The sequence below is a fragment of the Amblyomma mixtum genome, chromosome 2 (assembly GCF_055824585.1).
Source record: "Amblyomma mixtum isolate Tamu chromosome 2, ASM5582458v1, whole genome shotgun sequence".
In the NCBI taxonomy this organism is placed as follows: domain Eukaryota; kingdom Metazoa; phylum Arthropoda; class Arachnida; order Ixodida; family Ixodidae; genus Amblyomma; species Amblyomma mixtum.
The window spans coordinates 21,120,418-21,147,745 of record NC_143013.1 but is presented as its reverse complement, the minus strand read 5'-3'; the positions used below and the strand labels follow the sequence as shown (position 1 = coordinate 21,147,745).

Below are 27,328 nucleotides of genomic sequence, written 5' to 3'. Positions count from 1 at the left end.
GGCCAACCCAAACAAACACCGTTAGGATAAGCCCCGCTTACAGGGGCGCAGCGCCCCATTCGATAAATCGAGCGTTTCGCTGAAATCGAGTCCGATAAGCGCAAACAATAGTGCTGTAGTCTTGCATGGAATTTTCGAGAGGATGTCCTGACTGTTCGATATACACAATATTTCGATATATCCGGGACCGACTCTAGTCCAGTGCGACAACAGTATTTTCGGCAAATTGCGCACTGTTATAACGTGCGAGTAGCGTTGAGAATTCGATCGATTAGTTGTTGCTGCCAGCTAGAGCTTCCACTATGCTGCCAGAAAAGTATAGAAAAACACACTCTCTGTGTCCGGTGTCAGCGGAACGGTCCAGTCTTTATCATCTACTCCGGGAATGTCGAGATCCCAGTGCTACTTGTCAGCGGATAATACTCCATGACTTTCCAAACGAATATCAGCCGCATCATTGTCGCAGACAGAGATATCTGTCGTAAAGACCTCCTGAACGTAGCAGAAGCTGACACTGGGCGTTAATATATGCCCCGTCTATCAGGCGCCGTTCATCTATTCAACTCGTCGCACACCACCAAAATTGAAGACATGGTGTCCATGGTTACAATAACGCTTTGGCAAAATAATAAGGCTTAAACAGCAGCAACATCATCGATGCCACCTGCTGGATTGGCTGAAAATTTGGACAAGCAGTCGCGTGTTTCCTGTTTCGTTACTCTCTACGGCTCAAAAGGATGAGGCCAGCTCTGACGCCGTCGCACTCACCTTTCCGGGCAGCGCACCTGCTCGGCGGTGAGTGTAGCTCCATCTCGCTGCCAGCTGTGGTAGTGGCTGGAAAGGAGACTCTATGACTCATCCGGTGTGTTGGCTGGTGGATAAGTAAGCAGCTATCCATTTGCTTATTGGTTCTAGATGCAGTTAAGCCATACCACAGGACATGAGACTCTACAATATCCACTCAGGAATTCGCGTCGTCTACTCCACTCATTGGATGCGCGGATAGGTGGGCCATTTCAATCAGAGAATTGCTGAAGCATCTCCGGACTTCACCTGAGGCATCGCAGAGAGCAAGAAGGAATCGAAAAGCAGAAGCACTCCCGTTGCTCCTCTTCTCATGGAACATCTTGTTGTGAACACCTTGTGCGCACTGTGGAACGGATTTGCGGCACACTTCGATCGTTAAACATAATTTCTGACTGTCTATTTTTGACTACTTTTGCTGAAATAGCAGCCTTAATTAGCCTTAACGCCTGTGTTAGGTACGAAGTAACACTTTTAGCTACGTTTAGCCTATATGCACACTATAATGCGTGAGCCAAAGGACATGAGAGACTTACTGCGGTTAAGCTCTTCTTCTGCCGATTCTCCAAGTGACTCCGCTGAGGTTTGAAATAAACAATCCGAGTAAGCTCAATACTTTGCACGAACGCAGTTTCCGTGCCGAAATAGGAGAAGACAGAAAATTAGCAGACGGTTTAGCACGGTTTAGCACGGCTAAGCGTGGGTTGTTGTGCAGTAGCACTAGTTACGGTGGACACTTAAGGTCCTTACGTGCCAAAGACATTTGACCCACAGGCCTTTACCATCAAATGCCTTTAGGTCAAATGTTTTTAGCACTTAAGGAATATTGTGAAGTAAAGCTAGTTACGCTAAACACTTGGATCCCTACTTGCTAAAAGCGTTTGAACAATAGGCCTTACCAACAAAGCCCTTTAAGCAAAATGCATTCAGCACTTAAGGAATATTGTGCAGTAAAGCTAGTTACGCTGGGCACTGAAGGTCCTTACGCGCTAAAGGCATTTGATCTAGAGGCCTTGACCATCAAAGGCTTTTGGGGTAAAGATTATAGGTCAGATGCCTTAAGTGAATGCCTTATGGTAAAGACCTTTATGGTAAATGCCTTCCGAGTAAAGGACTTTATGTAGAAGGCCTTTCGGCCAAATGCCTTCAACCTGAAGACATTTACCTTGAAGTTCTTCACCCAAGTGTGCCCTTCACCCAGGTTAAGGCCTGCCTGGCAGGTTGTCCAAAGCCCAATGGGCGGATGGGCTACCTGCCACAAAGCAGGCTTCAGGGACGTACGCACGTATGCCCGAAATCGGAAAATGCTCCTAGTAGTGCTACCGCAGTAAAGAAATCGGAGCTCGTACCCTGGAGCAGCGACTGAAGCCTCGCGAATGGAGCTCCGCAGACGCCTTCGTAGTCGTCCATGTCCACATCAAACACTGCTACGCAGGCAGACGGCGTCTTCTCGACTGCGGTGTTCACCTGTACGCATAATGCGACCATCGCGTTGAACCTTCGACAGCGCAGAGCCAGGTGCACACATTTTGAACGGAAACAGAGGAGAGAGAGAAAGGACTAAACGAACGACACGGCGATACACAACGCTGTGTTAGATATTGCTTTTATTTGTGCCCTGTTGGCGTGCAAATAAAATCTTTCTCGGAAAACCGAATTTTATATGTAATGTTTTTGTCTTTCAAAGATACACGAATTAATAATAGCGGGGTCAAGAGCCCTCTCAAGTAAGGCAAAGCCTTCTCATCCGGAGTTCCCGCAAGTAAGCAGCGGCAAATGGATGGTCATGTCTATATGTCAATAGTGGCTCAGGGATTTTCACGCACTACTGGATGTGCCGTCAGAAATTCGACAGGCTACGCGGCAGTGTGCCGTCGCGGCACTGTAACGCCACAACTTATGCAATCTAATCTTCGAAATTTGGGCCATAAACGAACATTCGCGAATACAGATTTCAGTCGGATAGGAATAGCTGAAGAGTAGTTGGTATTCGAGATTTCAAAATTGGAACATTCCTTTTTCCTTTGCCTATTTCAGACTGCACACACACATGAGTGCTATAACAACGTCCCAGACTGCACTGGCATTAGCAGACGTATAAAAGAATACAGTCGCAACGAAGTCGGACTTACGAGATCATTTCGCATTAAATACTTGGCTGGTGTCACTCAACAAGGAAATATCTGCATTTCCTTCGTGAGATCACCCAGCGTGCGGAATCTGGTTTAGAATCCGCCACTAGTCTATAACCTATACCTTTTTGGCACCGACAGCGGCCTCTTCGTACGAAAGCAGCTCGTCATTGCTCCTGCTGATGGCTGCGCCGCCGTGCGGGTTGAAAGGAAGAATCTTCTCCCATTGCTTGCCATCGCACACCTAGAAGACATCGGTGGAAACGATCGCTCAGCGCTCTGGCTGATGAAGCAAGATGAGCAGATGGCGGATGCCACAAGTATGCAGGACAGATAACTATTGCTCTAGATATAAATACCGTCAGTCCGCACGATGCAGTATATGCAAAGTTTTATGCAAGAAAGTTTCAGGATAACTGTGGTTTGTTTCACGAGAACGGAATTAAAGCAGTAATTTCAATAGTGACCTAGGCACAAAAGATATTATTTTATTCTTTCATTAAAGGCCCGATTTTCAGCTAATATTACTTATTTACTTTCTTAAGCGCAGCAAAATACATGAAAGGTTTCCGTACGAAATTTTAGGAGAGCCAGGAAAAAGAAAAACATCGAACAACTTGATATCCGGAATGGTAGCTACTATATCATGAACGCAAAGAGAAAAAGAGCCGCATGAGTTCGAAACTGCGGCTCTTCTCACGCAGTAAGAAAGCGGTAGAAAATTACTGCGCAACAGCAGCAAAGACAAGAAATAATTAATGCACAGCCAAAGATTTGGCCGCCGCAAAACATAATTTTGTTGTGCTTTCTCCCCTGTCCGTGGTACTTCATGTGCTGTGATTTACGCCGCATTTTACGACGCAGGTGTAAACGTGGATACACCGCTGCTTCACAAAGGAGTATATAGATAGTAGCCTAAGCCGGCCTTTCCCTCCGCCATGCAGGATGAGCCTCTCTTAGTTATCTTTTTTTTAGGGTGAAAAGGGACTTACTTAATGCTCGTGTAGATAATTCATATTGCAAATTAATAATTAACAATGAGAGAAACAAGTTCCCTGCTGGGTAGCCCGCCGTACGTTTATTGCGTAGATAAGAACAGTGTGCGGTTTTATTTGCTCGTTTATACGCAGCTCAATTTTTTCACAGACTTTTGCTCCGTTTTACTTTTGGTGCTCTTGTACATCTTGAGAATTACCATACTGGGGCTCCGACTGGCCTGCACTTTCGCAAGCTCTTCAGGAAGTATCGATCGAATATGTTCCGCGCTATTAACGCATAAAAACATGCTTCTGCTCTGAGTCAAAATTCATAATTGGCTGGAGAGACGCTTTAGTGCAAGCTGAGCTGTCGAAATGTGGTTCACGAAAGCCTACACTGAACGCGCTAACAGTGCACGCACCATGTCGTACGCTCTCTCATGGACGCTCTTGCACTCGGACGGTATCGTCGATGCTCCCGCGAAGACGTAAACGCCCAGGCTCACGGAGAAGCAGACACTGGCGCGCACCCTGAAGTCTTCCTTCAGCGTGTTGATCCAGCCGAGAGCGTTGGTCTGGAATCGTGGAAGAGTGTTCTCTGTCAGCTGGAACGCGGGCTGGCAGTTGCGCACGAGGATTCCCTCTGAAATGGTTGATTTTAGGCACATCGATTCATACGCTGGTGTTCGTAAATCTTCTTAAGTATTTGTTTGCATTATTTGCAAGAACTTCCATCTCCTATGTGCGCCTGTTACTTGCAGTTTCGAGCCCTGCATCGTGAAATTATCTTATGTGTTTGCCCTACCATGTCAATAGATTCCCTGGGCCCCAGAGGTTATTGTACGGCATGTTCACTGCTCTATTCCGAGGTCACTTCCTTTGAAGCGGGGCAAACAGAGCTCCTATTTCATTCGCTCATCTTGAATTAGAAATGTTATAGCGCAAACAAAGACACGGACAAAAAAGAGAGGAAACACACACACAAGCGCTATGAACATAGCGCTTGTATGTGTGTTTCCTCTCTTTTTTGTCCGTGTCTTTGTTTACGCTATAACATTTCTAATTCAAGATGAACTACCAACTCGCCCAACAGGAAGTTTTAATGAAATTCATTCGCTCATTTCTCTGGAAACTACAAGGCTGCAGCTCTTTGTCTTCCTGCATCGATAGTGCCCTTGTGGAAGTCGGGACTGACCACCGTCTGTGGTATTGAGGAAACGGCAGAAAGACAGAACAATGAACATGCGTTCTTCGGTCATGGACTCATTCCTACTCAACTGCAGTCGAAACCGACTCGTGCCACCGCTGTGCGAATATCCTGATATATAAATTCAAATTCTTTATTTCTGCCTTGTAAAGATACAGACAGCGGGGGCACAGAAAAAGCTTTGAGAGACAGCTTGACTAAGCCGCAGCCCCCTTTCGCTTGGCAGCAGCTTGACAGCAAGGCTTTTAAGACAAAAGGTAGTTGCAAAGCGTGATAACAAGTATACAATAATGAGCAGGTACAAGAGAAAACGAAAGAACATTATACAATATAGACACAATATTCACATTGGGTAAACACAGGTAATGGCAGCAAAGAAAAAAAAAAGGCACAAAAAAATCCTACATGCTAGCATACAAAGCACGCAAAGACCTGTTTGACGAACTGAAAAGGTCAAAATTATTATATACATACGCATTTAGCAGGGAAGGAAGAGTGAACTGCAGGCGTTCTCTACCTGAGTTTAACCGTGGGGTCGGGACTATCCATGTCTCTGCATACCTTGTTGTGTAGCTTGCATCTCGGGTATGTAGTTCAGCAAGTTTACGTATGTGATTTACATTTCTACGTGTTTCGAGTTTAAACCGGACACTCAAGCGATATTTATACAAGTTGTGTATTTTGAGCACACCACTTTGTAGAAAGAGATCTTTACTTGGCGAGTCCCAGTGGACATTGTAAACATGACGAAGAAACTTTTTAGACCATAAAAAAACAAAAAAAAAAGGAAAAATAAGTTAACAAGGGGCTGGCTAAGGTTTCGTGCGCAACAAAAATGGGGAAGAGAACGAGAAAGCCAGCAATACTTGACTCTTGCTGAACTTGATACACCAATGCGGCAAGCCTAGAAACATAGCCTCAGAAAGTGGGAGCTTACGTTACTTGTCGTGACCTTCGAATAAACAATACGTCCTACTGTCGAAAGTGACACTTGTGCGCTCGTCGTGTCGCCATCAGGCGAAGTCGAATGAAGAGCAGTGGAACTCCTGTGTAATTCTGCCGTGCAGCACATTGCTTACGAAACTGTAGGTGACATTTGGCTCGTGAGACCACTTAAGGCCGCGGACATTTCAATGACGGCTCTATATGCTTTTGTCATGAAGCTGACAACGTAAAGGCTTTCTGAGATTCCCGTGGCCGATAAAAGCTTCCTTGCATCTCCCAAAAAACTACCCTAACATGTGTTCATGCAGCTGCCCTAAGCAGCCGTAAGCAGCTGTATGTTTAACGTGCTTTCACCCTACACGAACAGGATATCTAAGTCCTGCGACGCAGATATATTGTTCGGCTTGGTATAGTTAAAACTTACGATCGGCACAGTTTGAGGTTCATCCTTGGTGGCAGAAAAAACGGTGGGAAAACCGGTCTTGCATTTTGGTTCCTCCAAGTAGTAGTGCGTCTGAAGGACAAGCAGGTTCACGTGCCTGCAAAAAGCGTACTGGCTTTAAGTGTAATTCCATTGCTACTCCACATGTTCTACGCATCAGTGTCATCGGAGAGAATTCTAACCATTTCTTTTTTCCATTCACGTGCCAACCATGAAGCGCACGCATGGCAGCATGTAAGCACAGCGTAGTAGCAGCGGGTATGTTATATTTCGGCATTCAAAAGGAAACAGTACCACAGTGTTGTGACTAGTCAGAAAGCCTCCAGGTATCCGTTTTAGAGAGCAGGCCTCATTAAAAATCTTATTTGGCACTTAGAAAAGCACGGGTTGGTACCAAATCAGCATAACCACAGTTCTCGAGGTGAATAAATCAGTGGCAAATTTAAATAAGTGTAGTACAAACTCAGACAGGAGACCGGTATATCACTGAGATGCGGATACCACACAGTTTAAACCACCCGTATGCCTTATATACGGGTCTCTTGAGGTCTACGCACTCTGACGATATTTAAGCAATAACCTTTGCACAAGTGTTACGTACGTCGGTAGGAAAAATATCAGAATATAATAATATAATAGCTCTGTATTTTCTCACTGCCCCATTTGTGGGCTCATATTTCACCGTAAGCACTGCACGTGAACCTTTCGTGCCACTGCGCATCTCTTTATATTCGAGTTGAGTTACGTGAGACATAGGCGGGCCACATCAGGCTGCATACTTACTGAGCTACCGAGTAGAGCCTCGTAGCTATTAGGGCCCTCGGAGATTTCCAGTCCGTCAGTGACACAGAGAGTGCGATCTCCAATCTGGACGCACTCAGCGTGCTTTGTAGTTCCTGCGTGGCCGTAATTCACAGTAAACGGTGACCCCGTGTAATCACTTGCCGCATACCGGCTCCACACACCTACTCTAAACAGAAAGGAGTTCGAAGGGTGTAAACTGTCCTCTAGCGTACACTCTCTAATAAAAGTGTGCGCTAGAGGATAGCTTACTCTTTTTTACACCCATATATGTGTAGTTGTGTTTAGAGTGTAGTGCACATAATCTACTTAGGTGCATTGCCTGTCTTAGTTGGGGTTATCGTCATCAATCAAGCAGCGTCGACGGATATGGTCAGCAGCCTATCCCATGGATCTCCAGTCAGACCTGTCTCGCTTCAGGTTCTGCCATATTATACAAGGAAATCTAATCTCACTTTCATGCCAGCGTTTTCCCCGGCCACTGGTACCTAGAGGGAGATCATCTGAACATCCGTAACCTTCACGCAGTTTTCATAGTCGACCGAGTCGAGTGCAGGAAAGGCGAGGTACAGGCGGGGCAAATTCTTTGGCCTTTTCACTCAACCACGCATGAGAAGGGACAGGCGACAGCGGACTTTTCAACTTTGTATTCCCTCGCAACTGAGGCCTATGCTAAGCAAATGGCGTACTTATCTCCCTGTTTTACCATCTCATACGACAACCTTCGGACAGCTTCCGATAGGCATTTCCTAGGAAATATACCCATTACATATTCGACCACTCTGCACCTTTTGCTTTCGCGTCCAGTGGGAGGTCAGTAAACTCTTGTGCCAAGCTTAACAAGTAGAAAACGTTTTGACTGTGAGTGGGGTCGTGCGGAGACCCAGGGATCCTGCGTGCCTCGAATTATCTTGCTCAGTAAGGCTTTGTCACCGCCATGCATTAGCAGCAAAAGCTTTTTTGAGGAAAGAAGGCGGGTCAAAGACATAGCACGACGGAGGTATAAAATATGTAAACAGAAATATGGCACCTTTCTTCTCCTGGCTGTAAAACCTTTGCTTAATGCCAGTTTACAGTTCCATGAAAACCAGTCCTTATAAACTCGGTTAACAAAACTAGATCAAAAATATATTAATATGCGACAGACAGCACGCGTAACTAGTTATCTATGGGGCGGAGCGAAAGGTCGGAACAACCAAAACGGATTTCCGGTTCACCTCCACCACGCCAGCCAGCTCCTCGAGCTTGTCCGTGGTGGTGCGGTAGTTGACGAACGCCAGTCCGCGGAACGCCCGGGCGACGAGCCAGCGGACGGCGGCCTCGGCGACGCGACGCACCAGCGACGCCGACTGGGCCAGCTCGGGCAGCGAAGGGCTTCCCACAGCGGCCAACACGCGCGCGCCGCTCAGCGAGGCGTTCTCGAACGCCGACAGGGTGGCCTCTGCGTCACACGCGTAGTTGCTCGTGGAACACGCTGGGTCCACGTACTGAGTCGGCATCCCAGCCATAACGTGCTGGAAGGTGCAGTCTTTCATAGCAAGCGCTAAAAAGCGTACACACGTCACGAGACAGCATGTTTTGCAGAAACACGTCGTTTTCGCGTTGTAGCCCATGGGAAATGTCTGCTACAGATCGACATATGAATGGTTTTGTTTGGCCGATCGTGACACTTGTCAACGCTCTACGAGGTCTGTTAGAAAAGTATCCGACCTTTGGCCGAAGAAAAAAAACTGGCATAACTGGAGCGTTAGAAACCTAATAACCTTCAAAATAGTCTCCTTGGGGTTCCATATATATACATCTCCCAGCGGTGCTGCCATTGTTGGAAGTATTCCGAAAAGGCCCTTTTCGGAATGGAATTTAGCTCTGCTGTGGTTGCAGGCATAATGTCCTTTCTTTTCTGAAATCGTGCTCCTTTCAATGGCCTCTTGATTTTAGGAAACAGCCAGAAGTCTTAGGGGGATATATCAGGAGAGTAAGGAGCCTGTTGAACTACAGGAGTCGTTTTTCGCCAGAAAAGTCTGAATCAAATGCGAGGAATGTGCAGGAGCAATGCCGCGAGGGATGCGCCAATTTCTTGTTGGCCTCAATTTCGGTCTCTTGCACCGCACAGCACCACGTAGGCGATGGAGGACATCCCTGTAGTACTCTTTGGTCATTCTTTGACCCTGTGGGGTGCGTACTCATGGTGTGCCACAGAGAGGGAGTCAAAAAAGCAGTCAGCATCACTTTGACATTGCTGCGCACTTGGCGGGCTTTCTTTGGTCTTGGTGACGTGGAATGCGTCCTCTGTGACGACTGGGATTTGGTTTCCGGGTCGTACCCGTACACCCAAGACTCGTCACTAGTGATTATGGCGTCGGTGAAGTCAGGGTAACTGTTTGTGGAATCCAGCATCTCCTGTGAGACTTCAACACGAAGCTGCTTTTTCTCCACCGTCAGCAGCTTCGGCACGAATTTCGCCGCAACTCTCTCCATGGCCAAATCTTCGGTGATAATGGAAAGTGCAGAAAAATTGCTGATGTCCACCTCTTCCGCAATTTCTCGGATAGTCACACAACAGTCCCGCATCACCACAGCGTTCACTTCGGCAATTACCTGGTCATTTCGGCATGTTGATGGCCGACCGAAGCGTGGCCATCTCTCCACGGATGTGCGTCCGTCTTTAAACCAGTTGTACCACTGCTTAATCTGTGTGCTGCCCATAGCAACATCACCGAAAGCCGTCTGAACATTTCGAATTGTTTCCACTTGGCTGTCGCCAAGTTTCTGGCAAAATTTGAGGTAGTAGCGCTGCTCCTCTCGCTCCGCCATTTTCCTTGCAAACAAAAAACCGTCGAGAGCACTGCGCACTGCCTCACTCATACGCTGCTTCCCAGCGACTGACGCTATCGGCAGGCGGGAAAAAATTCGTGCATGTGCACGAGGGTTCGAGGTCGGCTGCTGTAAGCGCGCTTGATTCATATCCATCAGGTGTTCGCAAAAAAAAATAAAGTCGGATACCTTTCTAACAGACCTCGTACATTCCAACGTAACGGAACGATGCCCTGCCTCGGATCGCTATATGAATGTCGATCTTTGCAATAAGGGTGGCACGGTGGCTGTCCAGAGGAAAATAACAGCTGGAGTGGCACAGAGCCCTGACGTTAGGCAGAGTCAGGTATGAGTTCTTGATTCTTTAGTCACCACATTACCTCCAACGCAGAGTCCTACCCACCCAGGTACCCTGTTCTTGGGAGAGCAGTGTCGCTCCTTCTGTTGGACTCCGCCCAATACTGTGGCCACTGGTCGTTGCTTATATCGCCCAACAAGAGGGCGATATAGGCGACGACCAGTGGCCACAGTCAGTGGCCATAGTCAGTTGGCTCAGACGATCCGACTTGAGACGGCGACCCGGAACAGGGTCGTCAAATAAATGTTATCCCTCTCTCTCTAGAGTCTTCGTTCGGCAACGCGGCACCAAGTGTGTTATAACTGTCAGATACGTTCTTCGTTACATCAGTAATACGAGGTCTGCGGTCTGTTCTGTGAGAACTCTCACCGTTCACAGGGCTGAAGGAGTCCGCTCTCTGATTGAAGTAGACGTCGGTGTAGACCAGGTAGGTGCACATGTTGATGGGAATCTGAGCAGCGTACGACGTCCTCAGCGACGACACGCACAGGAACGTCCTCGCGTTCACTGGTGAGGAAAGAAATACTTCTCTGTGTGCACGATGCAAGCGCGCGAAACAAGTCAACAGAAGCTTAAACAGAAGGGATCGTAAAGGAGGAGAATTTCCAAACGACCCGTTCCAGGTTTATGGCCTAGGCAATAGGTTGCGATTTCCACTCGTTACGCCTACCCACCCTTCTTTCAGTGGCACTTTTGAGGTGACCTCTGCAGCGACAACGGATAGAGTCACCATACTTTTTCTTTCACAATACTATTTCGTTTTCTTTCAGCAAACAAAGAGACAATATTTCTTTCTCAGAATCGCAACTCCTAACAGAGGAAATTCAAATAATGCATGTGTCCACTCCAGAGGAATCTTCTTACAATTTCAAGGAAAGAGCAGGTCCATACTTTCGGATCAAGAGTATCAAGAAATTATGTTATCCAGTAGAATGGGCTCATTACGAGATGAAGGCTTCTTTTTAGCACTTACAGTCCACTTGTGCTTCGCTTACGAAGCCTTGCCGCGCTGCCGCCGACGCCGCAGAGTCTGAAAGGGAAGAAGAGGCAACTCGTTGTTTCAGGCTCTCAGGCTATTTATATTAAAACCAGAGGTCTCAAGTCAGTGCGGCTAGAACGGCTTTAAAGACTGCGCCCTATAGCGGTGCTGACTACTACTATTAACTGCAGGCCCCAGCCGCCTGGACTTCTCCGCTGCAGTCCCGATTCACAAGGCCCGATCGGGACACGCACGGCCCGCAAGTGCGATTGCCTAGTGGCCGTCTCCAATACAGGTACTTAGCAGCAGCATATCGCCCCAACGGGGCGAGAGCGACGGCTCAGAGGCAAAGACCGACAACCCCTCGGCAACAGTCATCACAGTGAAAGTACAACACGGGTGTCCGCCCAGCGGTGGAGCTTAATTTGTGAGCATGTAGCGGCTACGAGGCTACAGTATCAAGAAAAAAAAAAACACGCCAGAACACGTGGTACAGCACGCAAAAAATGAGCATAACCCCCCTCCCCAACAACAACAAAAAAAAAGCGCTTGCGCCTGGTTCACGCTGCCGCTTTTGTGAAATTAGGCATGCAAGACAGGGACTGGCAGTCTAACGAGATCTCACTTCCGTAGCTTTTATCCTACTCTATATCACTCCTCAAGCGATTGCAGTGCAGTAGTCTGTGTCATTTCGCGCTTGTTGCTTCCGCTCGCCTGTGAGGACTTATGAGAAGGAGAATAGGACTTCAGACAGTTTTTATGTGGCGTCACGGGCGCCACCTTTTGGCACACAGGCTAGCTTCCACAGTGTATGCGGTAACCGGTTGGCGATAAGTGGATTAGGAAAACGCTGAGGCTTATGCAGCGCTTTCGGCACCCAAAGATGGCGGCAGCTATGGTGTCGGTGCAAACTATGTATATCATAAAAGATTAATCTTACTCTCTCCTTTCATACCCTTCATTCTCTCTCACCCAGTCGATCAGGCGTCTACCTTGAGGACCCGCCACGATGGCTCAGTGGTTGAGTCGGGCCCAGCCGCAGCGGCCGCGTTTCGATGGAGGCGAAACGCGAAAGGCACCCATGTGCTGTGCGATGTCAGTGCACGTTAAAGATCCCCAGGTAGTCGGAGTTATTCCGGAGCTCTTCACCATGGCACATCCTTCTCTCTTTCTTATTTCACCGCCCTTCCTCCCTTCCTTTGCGGCGTGGTTGGGCTGAGAATTGAGACAGTTACTACGCTATTTCTTCTTAAATAAAGTATTCGATCTAAGGTTACCGGCTTAGCGCATTAATCAGCGAATGCTGATTGGCCTCAGCGGCCGAGGGCTCTGGAGTGGCAGGCTCATTTGGACGTTTCACGGGCGACTGCCTGGTTGGGCGCCTCACAGGCCCGTTTTGGTGTCCGTATGCTCACGTGCGTACTCGGCTTTCTTCACTGAAAAGACTCGCACTGCTCAGGGATATCCATCCAGAACGAAACAGCCACTGCGAAATTTCTTTCTCAACCGTATCCACCCTATATGATACTTGCGCAACTGTTATAATGTAATAATGGTAGCTGTTTCTAGACAAGCAAAAAACGCAACTACAAACTTGAACACGGCAACGAGTAAGGGCCAAGTGCACAGCAGGGACCGAGGCAGCTCGCAGTGGGAACCAGTGGACTGCGCCGTCATACGTCACATTACTCAACTACGCTATGCCGCATGCTTCTGAACTGCAATGCACGCCGCATCCTCACCGGACGCGTTGCTCTGCTTTCCGCCCTTCAGTGCTTGGAAGGCTGTTATTGATGACACCACGGCCGTGACGCCGAGCACGGCGGCTGTCAATGCCTTGCATGTGACGTGGCTCCGGAGAGGGCGCCTGCAGCGGCGATGCATTGAAAAGCAGGCGTGAATTTCACGCTACAATGCACGTCAGTAATGCCATCAGTAGTCATGTCCTCCCAAGAGAACGTGCAGTATTTTGCATTTTTTCATATGAGGGTGTATAACGTAACGTGGGCTCAGTATTTTAGAGAAACACCGATGCAAATACAGGAAAGAAAGAGATTAATACAAACGGCCGCCTGAAGCAAGAAGACGAATTTTTACTTTGCAATAATTTATAAGTAACTGGCTCTTAAACTTCAGGAAGTGCGTAAAATTTTCAGATTGTACAGTAAAAAAAGAGTCAAAAGAAACCCCATAGAGCTCGAGATCTATATGAGTATGCTCAACAAATTTTGAAGTTTCACAGGCTTCATCTTTTGCGTTTTCCTTTATTGTTAGAATTTTTGCCTAATGTGCCAACACTACCACAAATAATAGTTTGGATTTACTGCCGCAAACAGTCACGTTTTTTTTTTTTTTGCTTGCGATCGGTTTGGCGCTTTGTCAATCGAACATAGAGCAATTAGAGTCAAGGAACGAACTCGCCTCATGTGCGTGTCAAGTGCTTCATGGCACTTAGTAGGCGCAAAAAGATCCTGTCGCCCCAGAAGAATCCAGCGACACACCGTTCAGATCTTTGCACTTCAGCCTATCGAAGTTCGCCGATCATTTCTCGAAGAACATTATCATGCCTAATGAAATGAGCCACCGTAGAATGCTAGCATCAGTGCGTGCATTCCTTCTGGTCCACAAAAGCTTTGTAAGATGTTTGCTGTAATAGCACACCCATTCGGAACGCTAATCTATAGGCTAGACATAAATGGGAATGCTGGGTGCTGGAAGAATTTGCTGCAGTCAACTTAGGTTGACTATATACTAAATTAATATGTGGTTCTGTCTCAATTAATATCAAATTATGACACCTCAACTCTCTGAAATATATAAAAAAAAACGCGGGCATACTTTTTGCCGCATCTGTTGCTGCGAAAAATTATGCAGTGTAAGCACAAAATGATGTTTATGTTCGAGAAACCACGTGTCACGAGAAACGCAGTATAGGTTGTCCGCTTCTACTTGCCTCCTTCCTGCGTTTGCTGAAGGAGAGAATAAGAAATAAATAAATGAGTTCCCATACCCAAGCGCGCCAATCACATGACGGTGAATATTTTTACCTTCTCTCACAATTATTGACTCAGTAATACAAACACATATCATTCGTTTTTGCTGATATTTAAGGTATTCCTGCAATATAATTCAGCTGCGATATCTCCATGAAAGGAAGCAGAATTTTATTCCTCAGTGTTTTTTTGATAGCAGAATTCCAAACAGGCGAAGCCTTTGGCGAGCTAGCTTTGACAATACTTGACGGTTGCAGGAAGTTCGCCAATTCAGTAAATACAAATGGCTACACAATAGCAAAAATTATCTTCTAACGGGGAGGATGATTTAATGTTATGCGTAACCGGATGCGCCTGAAGATGTAAGGAACGTTTGGTCCAGATATTCGTCACAACAGGCAACGACTGTGTGTGCACATGGCCATTTTCTAAAACAGTCACATTCTCCAGCGATGCTGTAGAAATTCTCGTAGTTCGCAACCTATTGATTACAATGCGTGGTGTATAACAGAACTTAATCAGATAAATAGAGAATGTAAATTGCACAGGTGACAGCAAAAGCAAACAGGCGAAGCAGAAATAAAGCACTTTAGGCTTAAGAGCACCCCGTGGTTTTCTACACGTGGAGACTATTTTAGCGCAAACAGAGGGAGAATTATTTCAAAAGCAAGCGGTATGAATACGACGTTCGGCAGGGTTTTCTAAGAGTGCAGCGACTGCCTGGCCATTCCAACAATTCTAGTCCCATTTCTGATGTTGAGAAAGGCTGGAAATGCTTAACGGAGTTCTTATCAGTTGCGAAACACCGTATCACATTTTCCGCGATTCCCGAAGTGAACAGTTAACGTGAAATAAATTCAAAATCCGGGCATCTCTCTGCTTCTGGAGCCTAGCAGAAGGAGCTACTGTCGACATCTCGCTTGCGTTATTTAATTTATAGCGTCCCTAGGCCGTTTAGCTGGATTCAGCATGAGCCACGACATACTGCAAACCTACAATCGCTGGCCCAGTCAGCGCCAGGATTTTGAAGCATGACCTCTGGATACCTCCGCAACTGGTACGGTCAATGTTTATTCCATTGATGCATAACCTGTTTTACTGCGAGATATGCCATTGATTAAAACTCCTTCCTCAAGGAGCCATAAATTGTTCCCAGTGTCTCCTTAATCAAAAGCTGACGTCATCTAGTACATTACATATACGCGAGTATTTCGTAGGAACTACGCTTTGCTGCCAATAATTCGCATTCTTAAAGATCTAGTGTTACGCATCAGAAAGAGCTAGTCGAACTTGAAATCCTTGCGATCCAAAGCTCCCTCCCCACCCCTTCACCTATTGGAGACTTTGGTTTCTAAAAAAAAAAAGACTTTTAATTCGTTCAAGCGTCAATACCGACTCCCCCTATTGCCCCGCCGCGGTGGCTCAGTGGTTACGGCGCTCGGCTGCTGGCCCGAAAGACGCGGGTTCGATCCGGGCCGCGGCGGCCGAATTTCGATGAAGGCGAAATTCTAGAGGCCCGTGTGCTGTGCGATGTCAGTACACGTTAAAGAACCCCAGGTGGTCGAAATTTCCGGAGCCCTCCACTACGGCGTCCCTCATAGCCTGAGTTGTTTCGGGACGTTAAGCCCCAATAAACCATAAACGTATCCCCTTACTCTCTCAAAGTTACAGCTCACTCGGGGCGGATACTACTCAATTTTCATCTGCTGGCGTACACCGCAGCACTTGGCACTGCGTTCAGTGCTAGAGATGTGGAAGCAGCTTTATAATTAAGACAGCAGTTCCTGCCCACGGAAAGTTGCTGGGCATTGCTAAGTGGGAAAGAATACAAGGCACACCTGGGCAGTCAGCGCGGGGTCCGTTGGCGGGATCCATGAGAACCTTGGACGGTGGATCAGCTCCGCGTCTACGTTGACCGGCGTCGCTTCTTCTTCTGCCTCTTCCACTCGCCGCTGTGGCTCAATGGCTGAGGCATTTGGCTTTGATCCCCATGAGATGGCGGGCTAAATCCCAGCCCTAAGATCACTACCTGGGAGGTTCGTCCAGCACTCTTGGACAGGAGGAGGGATACCTGTTCTGGCGGAGATGGGGTTACCACCAGACTGCTCGCTAACTTGGACGACAAGTCGTTTGAGGCTATCACGGAATTCTTGAACAAATGCTGGTCGGAAGGAAAACTTCCTGAGGAATGGAAGACGGCAGAAGTTCTGTTTATTCCGGAACCCGGTTGAGAGATCAGTATCGAGAATTTGAGGCCAATTGCGCTAATGTCGTGCACCAGCAAGTTGATAAAAACATTTAGATAAAAGCGGCCTCTTCCTAAACACGATGTTCGGGTTCAGACCAAACCTTTCGACCCACGATGTCCTTTTACAGCTAAAAGAAGAGAGGGAGAGAGACAACTATTTTCAGCAACAGGTTGGTGATGTTCTTGGGTTCTTCAGCCGCTCCAGGTGGCCGGCAGTTTAAGTCTGTCGACTAACTCCTGCGCTCTTGCCGTGGCCCTGGACTGAACGTCCGGGTCCGGACTAGCGAGAACAGCTTTCCACTTTCCAAGCGTGGGAGATGTGACTAGATCTGCCGGAGGCTGATCCTCCGTGCAGTCCTAAATGAAGAAATCATCGACAAGCCTAGAGGCTATCAGACCATGGCAATTCTAGCATTAGACCTCAAAGGTGCCTTTGATAATGTCAGGCATGGCGTCATGCTCAAAAATTTACAGGACCGTAATTGTGGTGTAAGGACGTATAATTATATCAAAGAATTTCTCTCGAACCGAAGAGTTAGGCTCAGTGTCGGAGAAGTAAAGTCTGAGTTGACGCGACTCGAAAGTAGGGGACCACAGGGGGCAGTTCTGTCCCCTATGCTCTTCAACACTGCCATATTAGGACTACCGAGTAGGCTGAACAGCATACAGGGTGTCAAGCACGCTCTATATGCTGACTACATAACGATTTGGACCCCCGGAGGGTCAACTGGGACCATGCAGGAAAAACTACAATGTGCGGCGGATACCGTGCGACAATGCGCTAATAGTTATTGACTCCATTTTGCACCCAACAAATCGGAGCTACTAATAATTAGGAAGAAACGAGACTCTGACCCTGTTATAGTTTTTGCGGGGGGAGCGCAAATTCAAGCGCTGCCACTTGCGAAAATCTTGGGTCTGTTAATAGACGCCAAGGGCAACAACGCGGAAGCGATTAGGCGATTGCAGGCAACAACTGAGCTAGTGGCGAAAACGATTAGTAACGTATAAAACCATAAGCATGGACTTCAAAAGAAACTATAAAATTACAACCAAAAAAGAAACCACAGAGCGAAAAACGTTTATTCTTCAAAACCAAGCTGGGAGAATGTTTGTGGCAGCAATGCAATAAACCTTTTTTTTTTTTTTTTGAAGTATGGTCGAGCGCAAAGTCTCAATCAGTTGGCTAGTAATGACCAACTTATAAGCGCTCCACTTCTGTTGGAAAGCTTTTTCGATTACAATCTCTCTATACAGGCCAGCTTCAGTTACTCCCCGATATTCCGTTAACGGTAGCATGCAGGCTCCAGCCAGGACTGTATTACTGTACATCCTTGGAGATGTTTTCGACATTGCCGCGGAACTTTGTTGTGTTTGTTTTATGTTTATCTCCACCGGCCCGCGGCCTTATCATTTTCAGTTTCCACGAGATATCTCGTTCTTATGCTCACTAGACATGGCGAGACCACTTTGTTTGAAAAGCTGGTGATCACGCGTGATAGTCCCGACAATGCTCAGTCAGTGTTGTTTGCGGCCTTGCCAGTCATCTCTAAAAAAAGTTTGGCGCAAAGCGACAGTTCTATTACGCTACAACTATTACGCCAGCGCTAATGATGATGGATAATTCAGAAGTACGCATACAACACGGCAGTGTATTTGCTTGTATTTGAAATCGTGCTTGTTGAGAAAATGAAGAGAAGCAAAGACGTTTTCAGCGGTGACTGCGCAGTTGTCGCCTTCTCCGTTCGTCATCCCATCTGCTTCCTCTCGTATAGGATGCCGCAGCACTGGGGGCAGACGTGGTAGAGGTCCTTGAAGTAGTCCGTGTACAGGGGCACCCAAAAGAAGCAGCAGCTGAAACGAATACAAGTCGCGAGGTTGTATGCCGTACGTGTAAACGAATGCTGTGTGTACTGCTGCGCGTCGGGGCGAGGTCTAGCATTGCGAAATTCAAAGCACGTACTAGAACTTCACGAGCGCTTACTCTAGAGGTGCGACAAGTAATTAGCCCTAGCCGGTTCGCGAAATGATTAACGCAATGAAGACGACAGGCACAACACTACAAAGATTCTTTTTTATGTTATGGGACGGTTGCGGTTAGTGACCTGTGGTCGGAGAAACGCGTGGGCACTGTCTGACAGATCTTCAAAATTTAACAATAATTTTTGAGGAAAAGAAATGACGCAGTATCTGTTTCGCATCTCGGTGGACACCTAAACCGCGTCATGAGAGAAGGGACGAAGGTGGGAGTGAAAGAAGAAAGAGAGAAGGAGGTGCCGCAGTGGAGGACTCCGAAATAATTTCGACCACCTGGGGATCTTTAACGAGCCCTAACATCGCTCAGCACACGGGCGCCTCTTGCGTTTCACCTCGATTGAAACATGGCCGCCACGGCCGGGTTCAAACCCGGGTACTCCAGCTCAGTAGACGATCGCCTTTACCACTGAGCCACCACGGCGGGTCACATATCTTGTCCCGTGGCACGTTTTCGAGCTGCGTCCCGAGAGGGTTCGCGTTGCTCTTGAATTCCCCTTACGTGCAGCATTCCGAAATTGGACGCTGCGCATCGACCTGGGGCAATACAGTCACGTTTTAACGTTCGCGTAGTACGCGTTTGTCCCTGCAGGGACGCTCATTCTCACGCACCACACGATGGAGGCGCAGGTGCAGCACGCCATGCACTTGGCGAAGCGGCCGTTCTCGAGCTCCACCCTGGTCTTGACCCGCCGGAAGCACTGGGGACACGTGAGCACCACGGGCACGTCGCCGAAGTCCGGGAGCTTCTCGGGAGTCATGTCCGGCCGCGCCGTCAGGTGCACCTCTTCGGGCACTGCGCGTGCACCAGTAAGCCCAATACCTGATCGAGGATTGCATTGGCTCGCTGTAAGCTCACAGTGCTTGGCAGATTACACGCTGTATATGCAAACCCTAAGGGCAGTCAAAGAACCAGCAGTCAGCGCACTTAAACTCCTACTTAAAGTTTCCAAATGGTGAGTTCCATAATTCCATTCGTTTAAAGTTTCCAAATGGTGAGTTCCATAATTCCATTCGTTTCCATACGAAATTGTATGGAGTCGGTATGAACTATGGGAAGCACGTATGGAAATTTGCGCACTCTATATGGCGTCATGTCATCATCATCATCATCACCCTGGCTACGCCCACTGCAGGGCAGAGGCCTCTCCCATGTCTCTGCAATTAACCCTGTCTTTTGCCAGCTGCGGCCACAGTATCCCCGCAAACTTCTTGATCTCATCCGCACACCTATCATTCTGCCGCGCCCTGCTACGCTTGCCTTCTCCTGGAATCCACTCCGCTACACTTAACGGCCAGTGGTTATCTTGCCTTTGCATTACATGCCCTGCCCAAGCCCATTTCTTCTTCTTGTACGTCATGTTACACTTTACTGAAACCGTACGGAAATTTTCTGAAATTTTAATAGATCCCGTATGGAGAAGATATGGATTTCCATGTATCTTTTCATATCTTAAGGACTCCATATTTGCATAATTCCTTACGAGCGGATCATATAGAACGTTTCAGTAGGGATAATGCCTTGGTAGCGGCACTCCAAAGGGTAGGTAAGAAGCCCGATGGTGAAAACGCCAGAATGGAAAGAAAGTGTGAGACAACATGAAACGCACTCAACTCGCGCAAGCCTTTCACCTTGCTGTAGGCACAGCGATCACCACGACAAAAATGCAAACAGACAAGCCTGTTCGCTGCGAAATCGATTCATGGTTTGGTTTGGTTTTGTTTGTGGGGATTTTAGGTCCCAAAGCGACTGAGGCTTGACTTCCAGGTTTGTGCACACGTATCTTCATTGATAATTGCTCATTTAAAGGAGTACAGACTACTAATCTTTTTGCGTGTTTTCTTCTTTAAAATGATGCGTTAGACATTAGAATACATGGATTACCTCATGGTGTCCGGCTACGTCGGCTGAATAATTTATAATTGAATTTCTTCTCTCGTGCTGTTTCGGTTTCATAAAGCGAACGATGGCTGTGATGTGTAGTTAATGTTTAGGTCACGTGATGGACTAGAAAAACGCTAATATAATCGCTGGTATGTAGTTTTAATTCAGTACAACACTTAAGCCAGCCTCTTTCAAGACTTGTAATGACAAAAACGGCCTCTCACCAATTTTACAACAGATTTTTCATTCCTCACGTGACCTAAACACGTCACGTGACCTAACTGCACGTCACAGCCATTGCTCGTCAGTTGAAACTGAAACCGAAACAACATCAAGAAGAAATTCACCGGCGGCTGAATTTCGATAGAGGCGAAATTCTAGAGGCCCGTGTGCTGTGCGATGTCAGTGCACGTTAAAGAACCCCAGGTGGTCGAAATTTCCGGAGCCCTTCACTACGGCGTCCCTCATAGCCTGAGTCGCTTTGGGACGTTAAACCCTAATAAACCAAACCAAACCAAACCAAACCTATAAATTAATTAGCGGTGGCACACGTAATAATGCTTCGGACGCAGAGAGAAATTAGTTATTTTCTTATTTGGAAGGAAGAAGATTATTATATCGTTAAGTATGAGGGTTTTTAAAGAGATTTCAAGAGCTTAAGATTTGAAGGAAATCGTTGTTTCAATCGATTCGCTAAACAAGGCTTCAGCCGAGGCTGCGAGTATTATTTTGGGAACATGCTTATTGAGGCGGGATAGATGAGCAAAGGTGGATTGCCGAACATACCATCTCGCTGAGGCGCTGGCGGAGCAGCAGCTGGTTTAGCGTCGGGTTGGCCAGGCGCCGGAGGTGGCAGCGTGACGGCTGCGGGCTGTGTGGTCACCACAGGCTTTGCCGGCGGCTTGCCCGGCGACTTGGCTGGCGACTTCGGCACGGGTGCCTTGGGCACGGGCACCTTGGGCTCGGGGGCCTTGGGCACGGGTGCCTTGCCCGGCGGGCCGGGTAACAGTGGACCCACGACAGCATTTTGAAGAACGGCGGCAGCAGCAGCCATATTACCGACACTCAGCCTTCGTCTTTTTCTGTTTCGACTAGTGAAACCGCATCACTATACGCTAAGAGAATGGATGCTAGGACGCCACTCCATACTCTCGAAACCACTGCAGAACTTGTGCTTGTGTCTCAGAGCTTTATGATTTCTGCTCATAGGCGTCTCAGTATCTGATAGCACGCACTCAGGGGAGGTTGTGAATACCCGTAATCTGCGTGTAATTAATTTTATACATAAAACGGGGATAGGAAAAGTGGCAACTAGTAACAAAGGCATTCGAAAACCTGCACTACGAGTCCCAGAAAGCAATGCTTGTGAAGTACACCATAGCATTTTTCATTGATTGATTGACTATATTTATGCAACGCGCACAAAGGATCGCACCACAGAACCGATCCGTTCTCATTAAAATTTTGCGTATTTGCGCTAAGGTATACTCTGGCTAACTGGAGGTTGTAGGGCGCCTAGATGCAAGTGCCACTTTTACAGGGATGCTGACATCGAGGCGTCCTAGGAATCTGTGGTAGTGTGCACTGGAAAAAAATCGAATTGTGCTGCATTGAATTAGAATCAATGTATACCTGTGTATTAAAAATAAAAGTAAAACTACCATTATCTTCATCGTCAGCAGCAGCAGAAGCAGTCTGACGACGCCCCCCCCCCCCCCCCCCCCCCACATCTCTCCTATTAACTCTGTCCTGTGCCAGCCGCGGCCACCTTATCCCCGCAAACTTCTTTCGTAATCTCATCCCCTCCCTTCTACACTCTCTTTCTCTTGTAATCCAGTCCGTCACCCTTAATAACCATCGGTTATCCTCCCTTCGCATTACATGCCCTGTGAAAGCCCATTTCTTCTTCTTGACTTCGACTAGGATGCCATTAACCCACGTTTGTTCCCTGACGCACTCTGCTCTCTCTTAACGTTGCGCTAACCATTTTCCTTTCCATAGCTCGATGTGTTGTACTCAATTTAAGTTTAACCTTTTCGTTAGCCTCCACGTTTCTGCCCCATAGGTGAGTACTCGTGAGCAAATTCATAAGGGAGGGTAAATCTGCCACAATTTCGCTTCAATTCGCTCTCCCCATGATTGCTTCAAATGCTGTCCCCAAGCATTTTCTTGCATCCTAATCCCGAATTATAGAGTATTTGTGCCCTCGCGACGCTGTAATCGTTGCCTATTCCGTCATGGCTGGCGGCTCACACCTCGGTAACCCACATGCACAAGATTAAAGACGTGCAGAGCAGCGAAGTCAAGCCCATAAACTAGGATTATTCACCCCTAATAAGTGCCATCGAAACAAGAAGCCTGCCACTCTCCCTCTTCTTGATCGCAGCAGAAGGCTTGCCAGACTTTCTTTGTTCCATCCAAATATATGCGATAGCATATGAGTCCCGCTGGGCCGAAAAGCCGGCGGTGTCACACAGTTGCCACCTGCCACAGTTTGGCAGGTGGCAAGATGGAGAAAGGTAGAGATACCTTCTTATCTTCTAGGGGAAATGAGGAAGGGACTGGAAGGTGGCTGTCACGAGAAGAACCCTGCCACCTGCCAAACTTGGTACACGAAAGAGTGAGATGCAACTTGCCACCTTCCGCGGTTTTTTTCATGGCAGAGATAAAAAAACCAGTGCATTTTTTTTTCATGGCTGACTCCCACTGACGTTTTCAGCACTGCAATCGCATAACTTCTCCATGTATCCGCTTTCGCAATGTCATTATTATAAGTGACATTAAACTTATGCATAAGTGGCAACGCTAACTTCGGACATAACGTGAACGGACACCATAAAATCCAAAAAACACATTTCTTGAAATTGGTTTAAGCAATATCTCGCGCTTGCAGCGGGCCCTAGCGGAAAGCCCCGAGGCTTTGAATCCCTGCCGCACTTTGGAAGGTGCTTGCTAGTTTAGTCGCATAGTACCATTGTGCTCCTTCCGCCGCAGTGGCTCAGTAGTTAGGCCTCTTGGCTACTGAACTGGAGTACCCGGATTCGAACCTGACCGCAGCATCCGCGTTTCAATGGGCATGAAGGGCGCCTGTGCTTTCATTTCACTCTTTCATTTCGACGGGAGAGAGTGAACGGCGGGAAAGGGAGCCGCCGAGGAACGGCGCAGTAAATGTCTCGCTTCACAGCGGACACGACTGCTCAAAAGCGTAACGCGTTTGAACAGCCGTTACGCGTTGCGGATGCCATTGTACCCTCAAAACGGCTTACATACAAAGCTAATAGAGCTTTCGCTGTAACAGAAGTCACGAGTAATTTATAATGCCTAAAACGCACTACTTTCTTCAAGCTGGAGCTTGCGTTAGCATCGGTGCCAAGTACAAAAAGCCAAGTGGCTATGACTAGCTAGCATTTACATCGGCTAATTCACTTGTAGCGGCCGATCACGTGACAAAAGGACCCCGGTTACTCAGCAGCTGTTTTTACGCGTCATGAACTTCGAGCATTTAGTCCCCGATAGCACGCCGCTTCTTGTTAATTGCATCGCACACAAGGGAGGCATTTTTCTGTCCAACGATAGGTGCAGTTCGCTAATATCTCTGGCTGAGAGAAGCGCGCACCCTTAACGTAAACTCCCCCCCCCCCCCTCCATTCTCTTCCTTTGTTACATAAAAGAAAAGAAGAGAAAAAGAATAAAGGCCAGCAACTTCAAGAATGAGTTTCGAAGCGGAAATAAAATATCAATCGCAATAAATCGGTGTAAGTCGGAAGCTGATCAAATCTGCTCTTAAGATTTTATATATATCCTGTAATTGAACATAGTATATACACCTGTATTGCGGCCCTACCTCCATACTTTTTTCTATCGCTCCGCCCTTTACTTCCCTATCCCTGTCCTCTCCCTGCCCTTTTATTCCCGCTAGCCGCAGCTCAGGTGCTTCAGGTTTCGATGGCAGATGCCGCGGCTAGCAGCATCTGGTCCTTCCAATTTTATTGTTTCTTATTTATTTTATTTTTTATTACCAATAAATAGCGACTAGCAAGATTTTTATCGACACCCCCCCCCCCCCCCCCCCCCCCCCGTTCTTTTTTTTCTTCTGAAACGCATTGACAGCCGCAGCTTTGTCAAAGCTCAGTATATTAGCCGTCTTCCGCTTGTATCTGCTCGATGAGGTCTCGGAGCGTGGGAGCATTCGCTGGCGTCGCACCGCCCTCAACAGATGTCGCGAGGAGACCCAAGAGGATGACGCGTCGCCATGGCAACGGCGGCCGCGAAACCTCTTCCGCGTTCGCCCTCGATTCCAAGGGCGACAGCGAGACCGTGACCGCGCTCTTCGACTCCGCTCGCCCTGCACAGGTCGGTCAAGGCCTCCGCCAAGTGGGTCGCCTCGCAGCCGGGTCGGGGTCGGGGCGCAGTTCTCTTTCACGGCCGCCAACGCGTTTGCAAGGGCACGGGAAGAGTGGTGAGGAGGGAAAGCGGGGCGCCTTCTCTTTCTCCAGCAGGGGTTCGTTTTGCTGTTAATACTTTTGTTGCGGCGCTGTTTCTGGTTTGATTTCTTATTTTATTTGCAATGCTACAAGTCTTTTGCGGGTTGTCGCTTGGTGGGAAAGAAAAAGTACAGAAAAAAAGCACATTGCTACAAGAAGCACCATTCAATTTTTTTTTCTTCAGTAGCCTCAGCTGAATGGATGCTGTAAAAAAAGTGCGGATCTGGATTACTAAATTCAACAATGGTTTTCGGGGGGTATACACCTAGAGGGAAACTCTAGGTGTATACGACATAATGGCGAATTGGCGAATAATCCGGCATGATGGTCTAATATGCACAGTAGAGTATAGATTAAAATTACTTTCACGGAACAAATCAAGAAACTTGAGATAAGCTATTTTTCTACGTGTGGCTAGTTCGGGAACTTCAGCTTTGGTGTATAGGGCTGTCAGTGACTATGTTCGGTGATAAGCGGAAAATATGTTGCTTAAAGCGAACCTTTGCGCTTTATCAAGTTTACTGATCTGGTATCGCTATGTAGATCCCACATTCAGCTTGCATACTCTAACTTTGGTCCGACTCGTCTTATGCGCTTGAAGCTTAACATATGTTGTTCCATGTTTTCCTGTTTTGAGAAGCCGAGTTTTCGTTGTGCTGAACATCATATTTGACCGATGAGGTCGTCCCAGTTTAAAGTTTCAGTAATCGTGAAGCCTAAATATTTTAGTTCGGTGCACTTTTGGGCCGGAATGTTATCAGTTCTGTAGGAAAAAAAAACTAAGGGAGATTTCTTATTGGTTACACTCAGGGAGACAGATTTACTGGGATAATTTGCATGGCCCTTTTCATGTACCAGCTATAAACATTGATCAAACCCTCATTAAGCATCACTTGATCATCAACATTTCTTACGTGACAAAACAGGAGAGAATAATCGGCAGAAAGTCGCACTTTCACACGACGGTCTATATCCGCTGCAATATCATTCATGTGCATTAAAAACAATACAACGCCCAAAACATAACCCTGGGGCACCCCAAACAATACATGCGAGGTTAGAGAGTATTCACCGGCCGTTTGGCCAAGTTGTTTCCCGTCATAAAGATAACAACGAATCCAGGTATTTATCTGCAAATCAATGCCATATGCATACATTTTTTTTTAGAATTTGATCATGATGTACATTGTCAAATGCTTTTGTCAAATCTAATGCGATAACATAAATTTGTTTCTTTGAGTTTATGGCTGCAAAAATGTATTAATTAATAAAAAAGAACTGCGCGAACCACCGTTCGCTCTTGGTCAACTGCTGCGGGGTAGATCATGTAACAGCACATATGAATTTGAGTGCAGTATGTTTCAATGAAAAGATATTTCGGAACACGGAATCCTCAAACAAAGGAGAGGCATCATTTATTATTTGGATGGCTGACGTTTGGCGCAAACGTCATTTCTAACCTGAAGTTTCGCATGGTTAATGCACTGCATGGTGTGGGTTACACATTGTTTTGAGTACGTGGATTGTCACGTGACCAACCTGAATGGCCCTTCGTGGCAGCAGTGGATTACATTTTCGGTGCCCTGTTGAAAACGCTTAATGACGCCCTGTATTCCTTCATTAAAGAAAGTTGAAAGTCTACATGCGGTATGACTACCCTTACTTCGTCCTCATCGTTTTGGCGCAGCAGACGCTACTCAGTCTAATGAATCAACTAGCCAGATAAATGCTGTACTAGTTCCGGATATCCTACGATTGGACGTCCGTCGGAGTGGCTATTAAAATCAAATAATTTTTTTTTTTGTAGTCCAGATGGTCACGTCAACTGTATTTCAACGGGACGGTCTTTTATTAGCGATAACATTCGCTGCTTTATTAGACTTTTACCTGATCAACATCAGCAGCCTGACAACGCCCACTGCAGGGCAGAGGCCTCTCCCATGTCTCTCCAATTATCCCTGTCCTGTTACAATTGTACTTGTCCTTCGCCTGGTATTCTTATCGAATGGGCCCAAGCACATGCAGTATGCCCCTCTTTATATAGCCACCCAAATGCTGTATTTAGAATACGTCGCTTGCTTGTTTACTTTCACATACTTTGTTTACTTTCACATGCTGAAGCCTCACATGAGGCTACGACAGCAAGCAACAGTAAGAGGGAAAAAATGAAGAGCTTGCAGCGGATGTAGACGGTCTGATGGCGCTGATTTGCGAATTAATGCTGC

The 27,328-nt window shown here is 47.2% G+C and overlaps 2 protein-coding genes across 2 annotated transcripts in view; both read right to left on the bottom strand.

Annotated features, from left to right (window-relative positions):
* Positions 1 to 13,343, bottom strand: part of LOC149358638 (uncharacterized) — a 36,002-nt gene extending 22,659 nt beyond the window's left edge. Inside the window, exons 1-11 of the mRNA XM_089567571.1 lie at positions 13,202 to 13,343; positions 11,454 to 11,510; positions 10,850 to 10,987; positions 8,526 to 8,749; positions 7,291 to 7,403; positions 6,490 to 6,604; positions 4,336 to 4,488; positions 3,061 to 3,180; positions 2,154 to 2,271; positions 1,341 to 1,382; positions 769 to 834 (exon numbers count right to left, since the gene is read on the bottom strand). Of these exons, the coding sequence (XP_089423697.1) occupies positions 769 to 834; positions 1,341 to 1,382; positions 2,154 to 2,271; positions 3,061 to 3,180; positions 4,336 to 4,488; positions 6,490 to 6,604; positions 7,291 to 7,403; positions 8,526 to 8,749; positions 10,850 to 10,987; positions 11,454 to 11,510; positions 13,202 to 13,343 (1,288 nt within the window). The remainder of the gene's footprint in view (positions 1 to 768; positions 835 to 1,340; positions 1,383 to 2,153; positions 2,272 to 3,060; positions 3,181 to 4,335; positions 4,489 to 6,489; positions 6,605 to 7,290; positions 7,404 to 8,525; positions 8,750 to 10,849; positions 10,988 to 11,453; positions 11,511 to 13,201) is intronic.
* Positions 13,344 to 18,370: 5,027 nt separating this feature from the next.
* LOC149358637 (uncharacterized) lies at positions 18,371 to 21,727 on the bottom strand. Its single transcript, XM_089568886.1, has 3 exons — positions 21,406 to 21,727; positions 19,347 to 19,530; positions 18,371 to 18,554 (listed from the first exon to the last, which is right to left on the bottom strand). The coding sequence occupies exons 1-3, from the start codon at positions 21,671 to 21,673 to the stop codon at positions 18,449 to 18,451; spliced, it is 558 nt and encodes a 185-aa protein (XP_089425012.1). The 5' UTR covers positions 21,674 to 21,727; the 3' UTR covers positions 18,371 to 18,448.
* Between the last annotated feature and the right edge of the window lie 5,601 nt (positions 21,728 to 27,328).

Bases quoted from the DNA above. Each gene is read 5' to 3' on its own strand.
- LOC149358637 (XM_089568886.1), bottom strand. From the start codon at position 21,673: ATGGCTGCTGCTGCCGCCGTTCTTCAAAATGCTGTCGTGGGTCCACTG. The intron at 19,531-21,405 runs GTATGTTCGGCA...GTGCACGCGCAG, and splicing joins GCCAGCGCCTCAGCGAGATG to TGCCCGAAGAGGTGCACCTG. The intron at 18,555-19,346 runs GTGCGTGAGAAT...TATTCGTTTCAG, and splicing joins ACCTGCGCCTCCATCGTGTG to CTGCTGCTTCTTTTGGGTGC.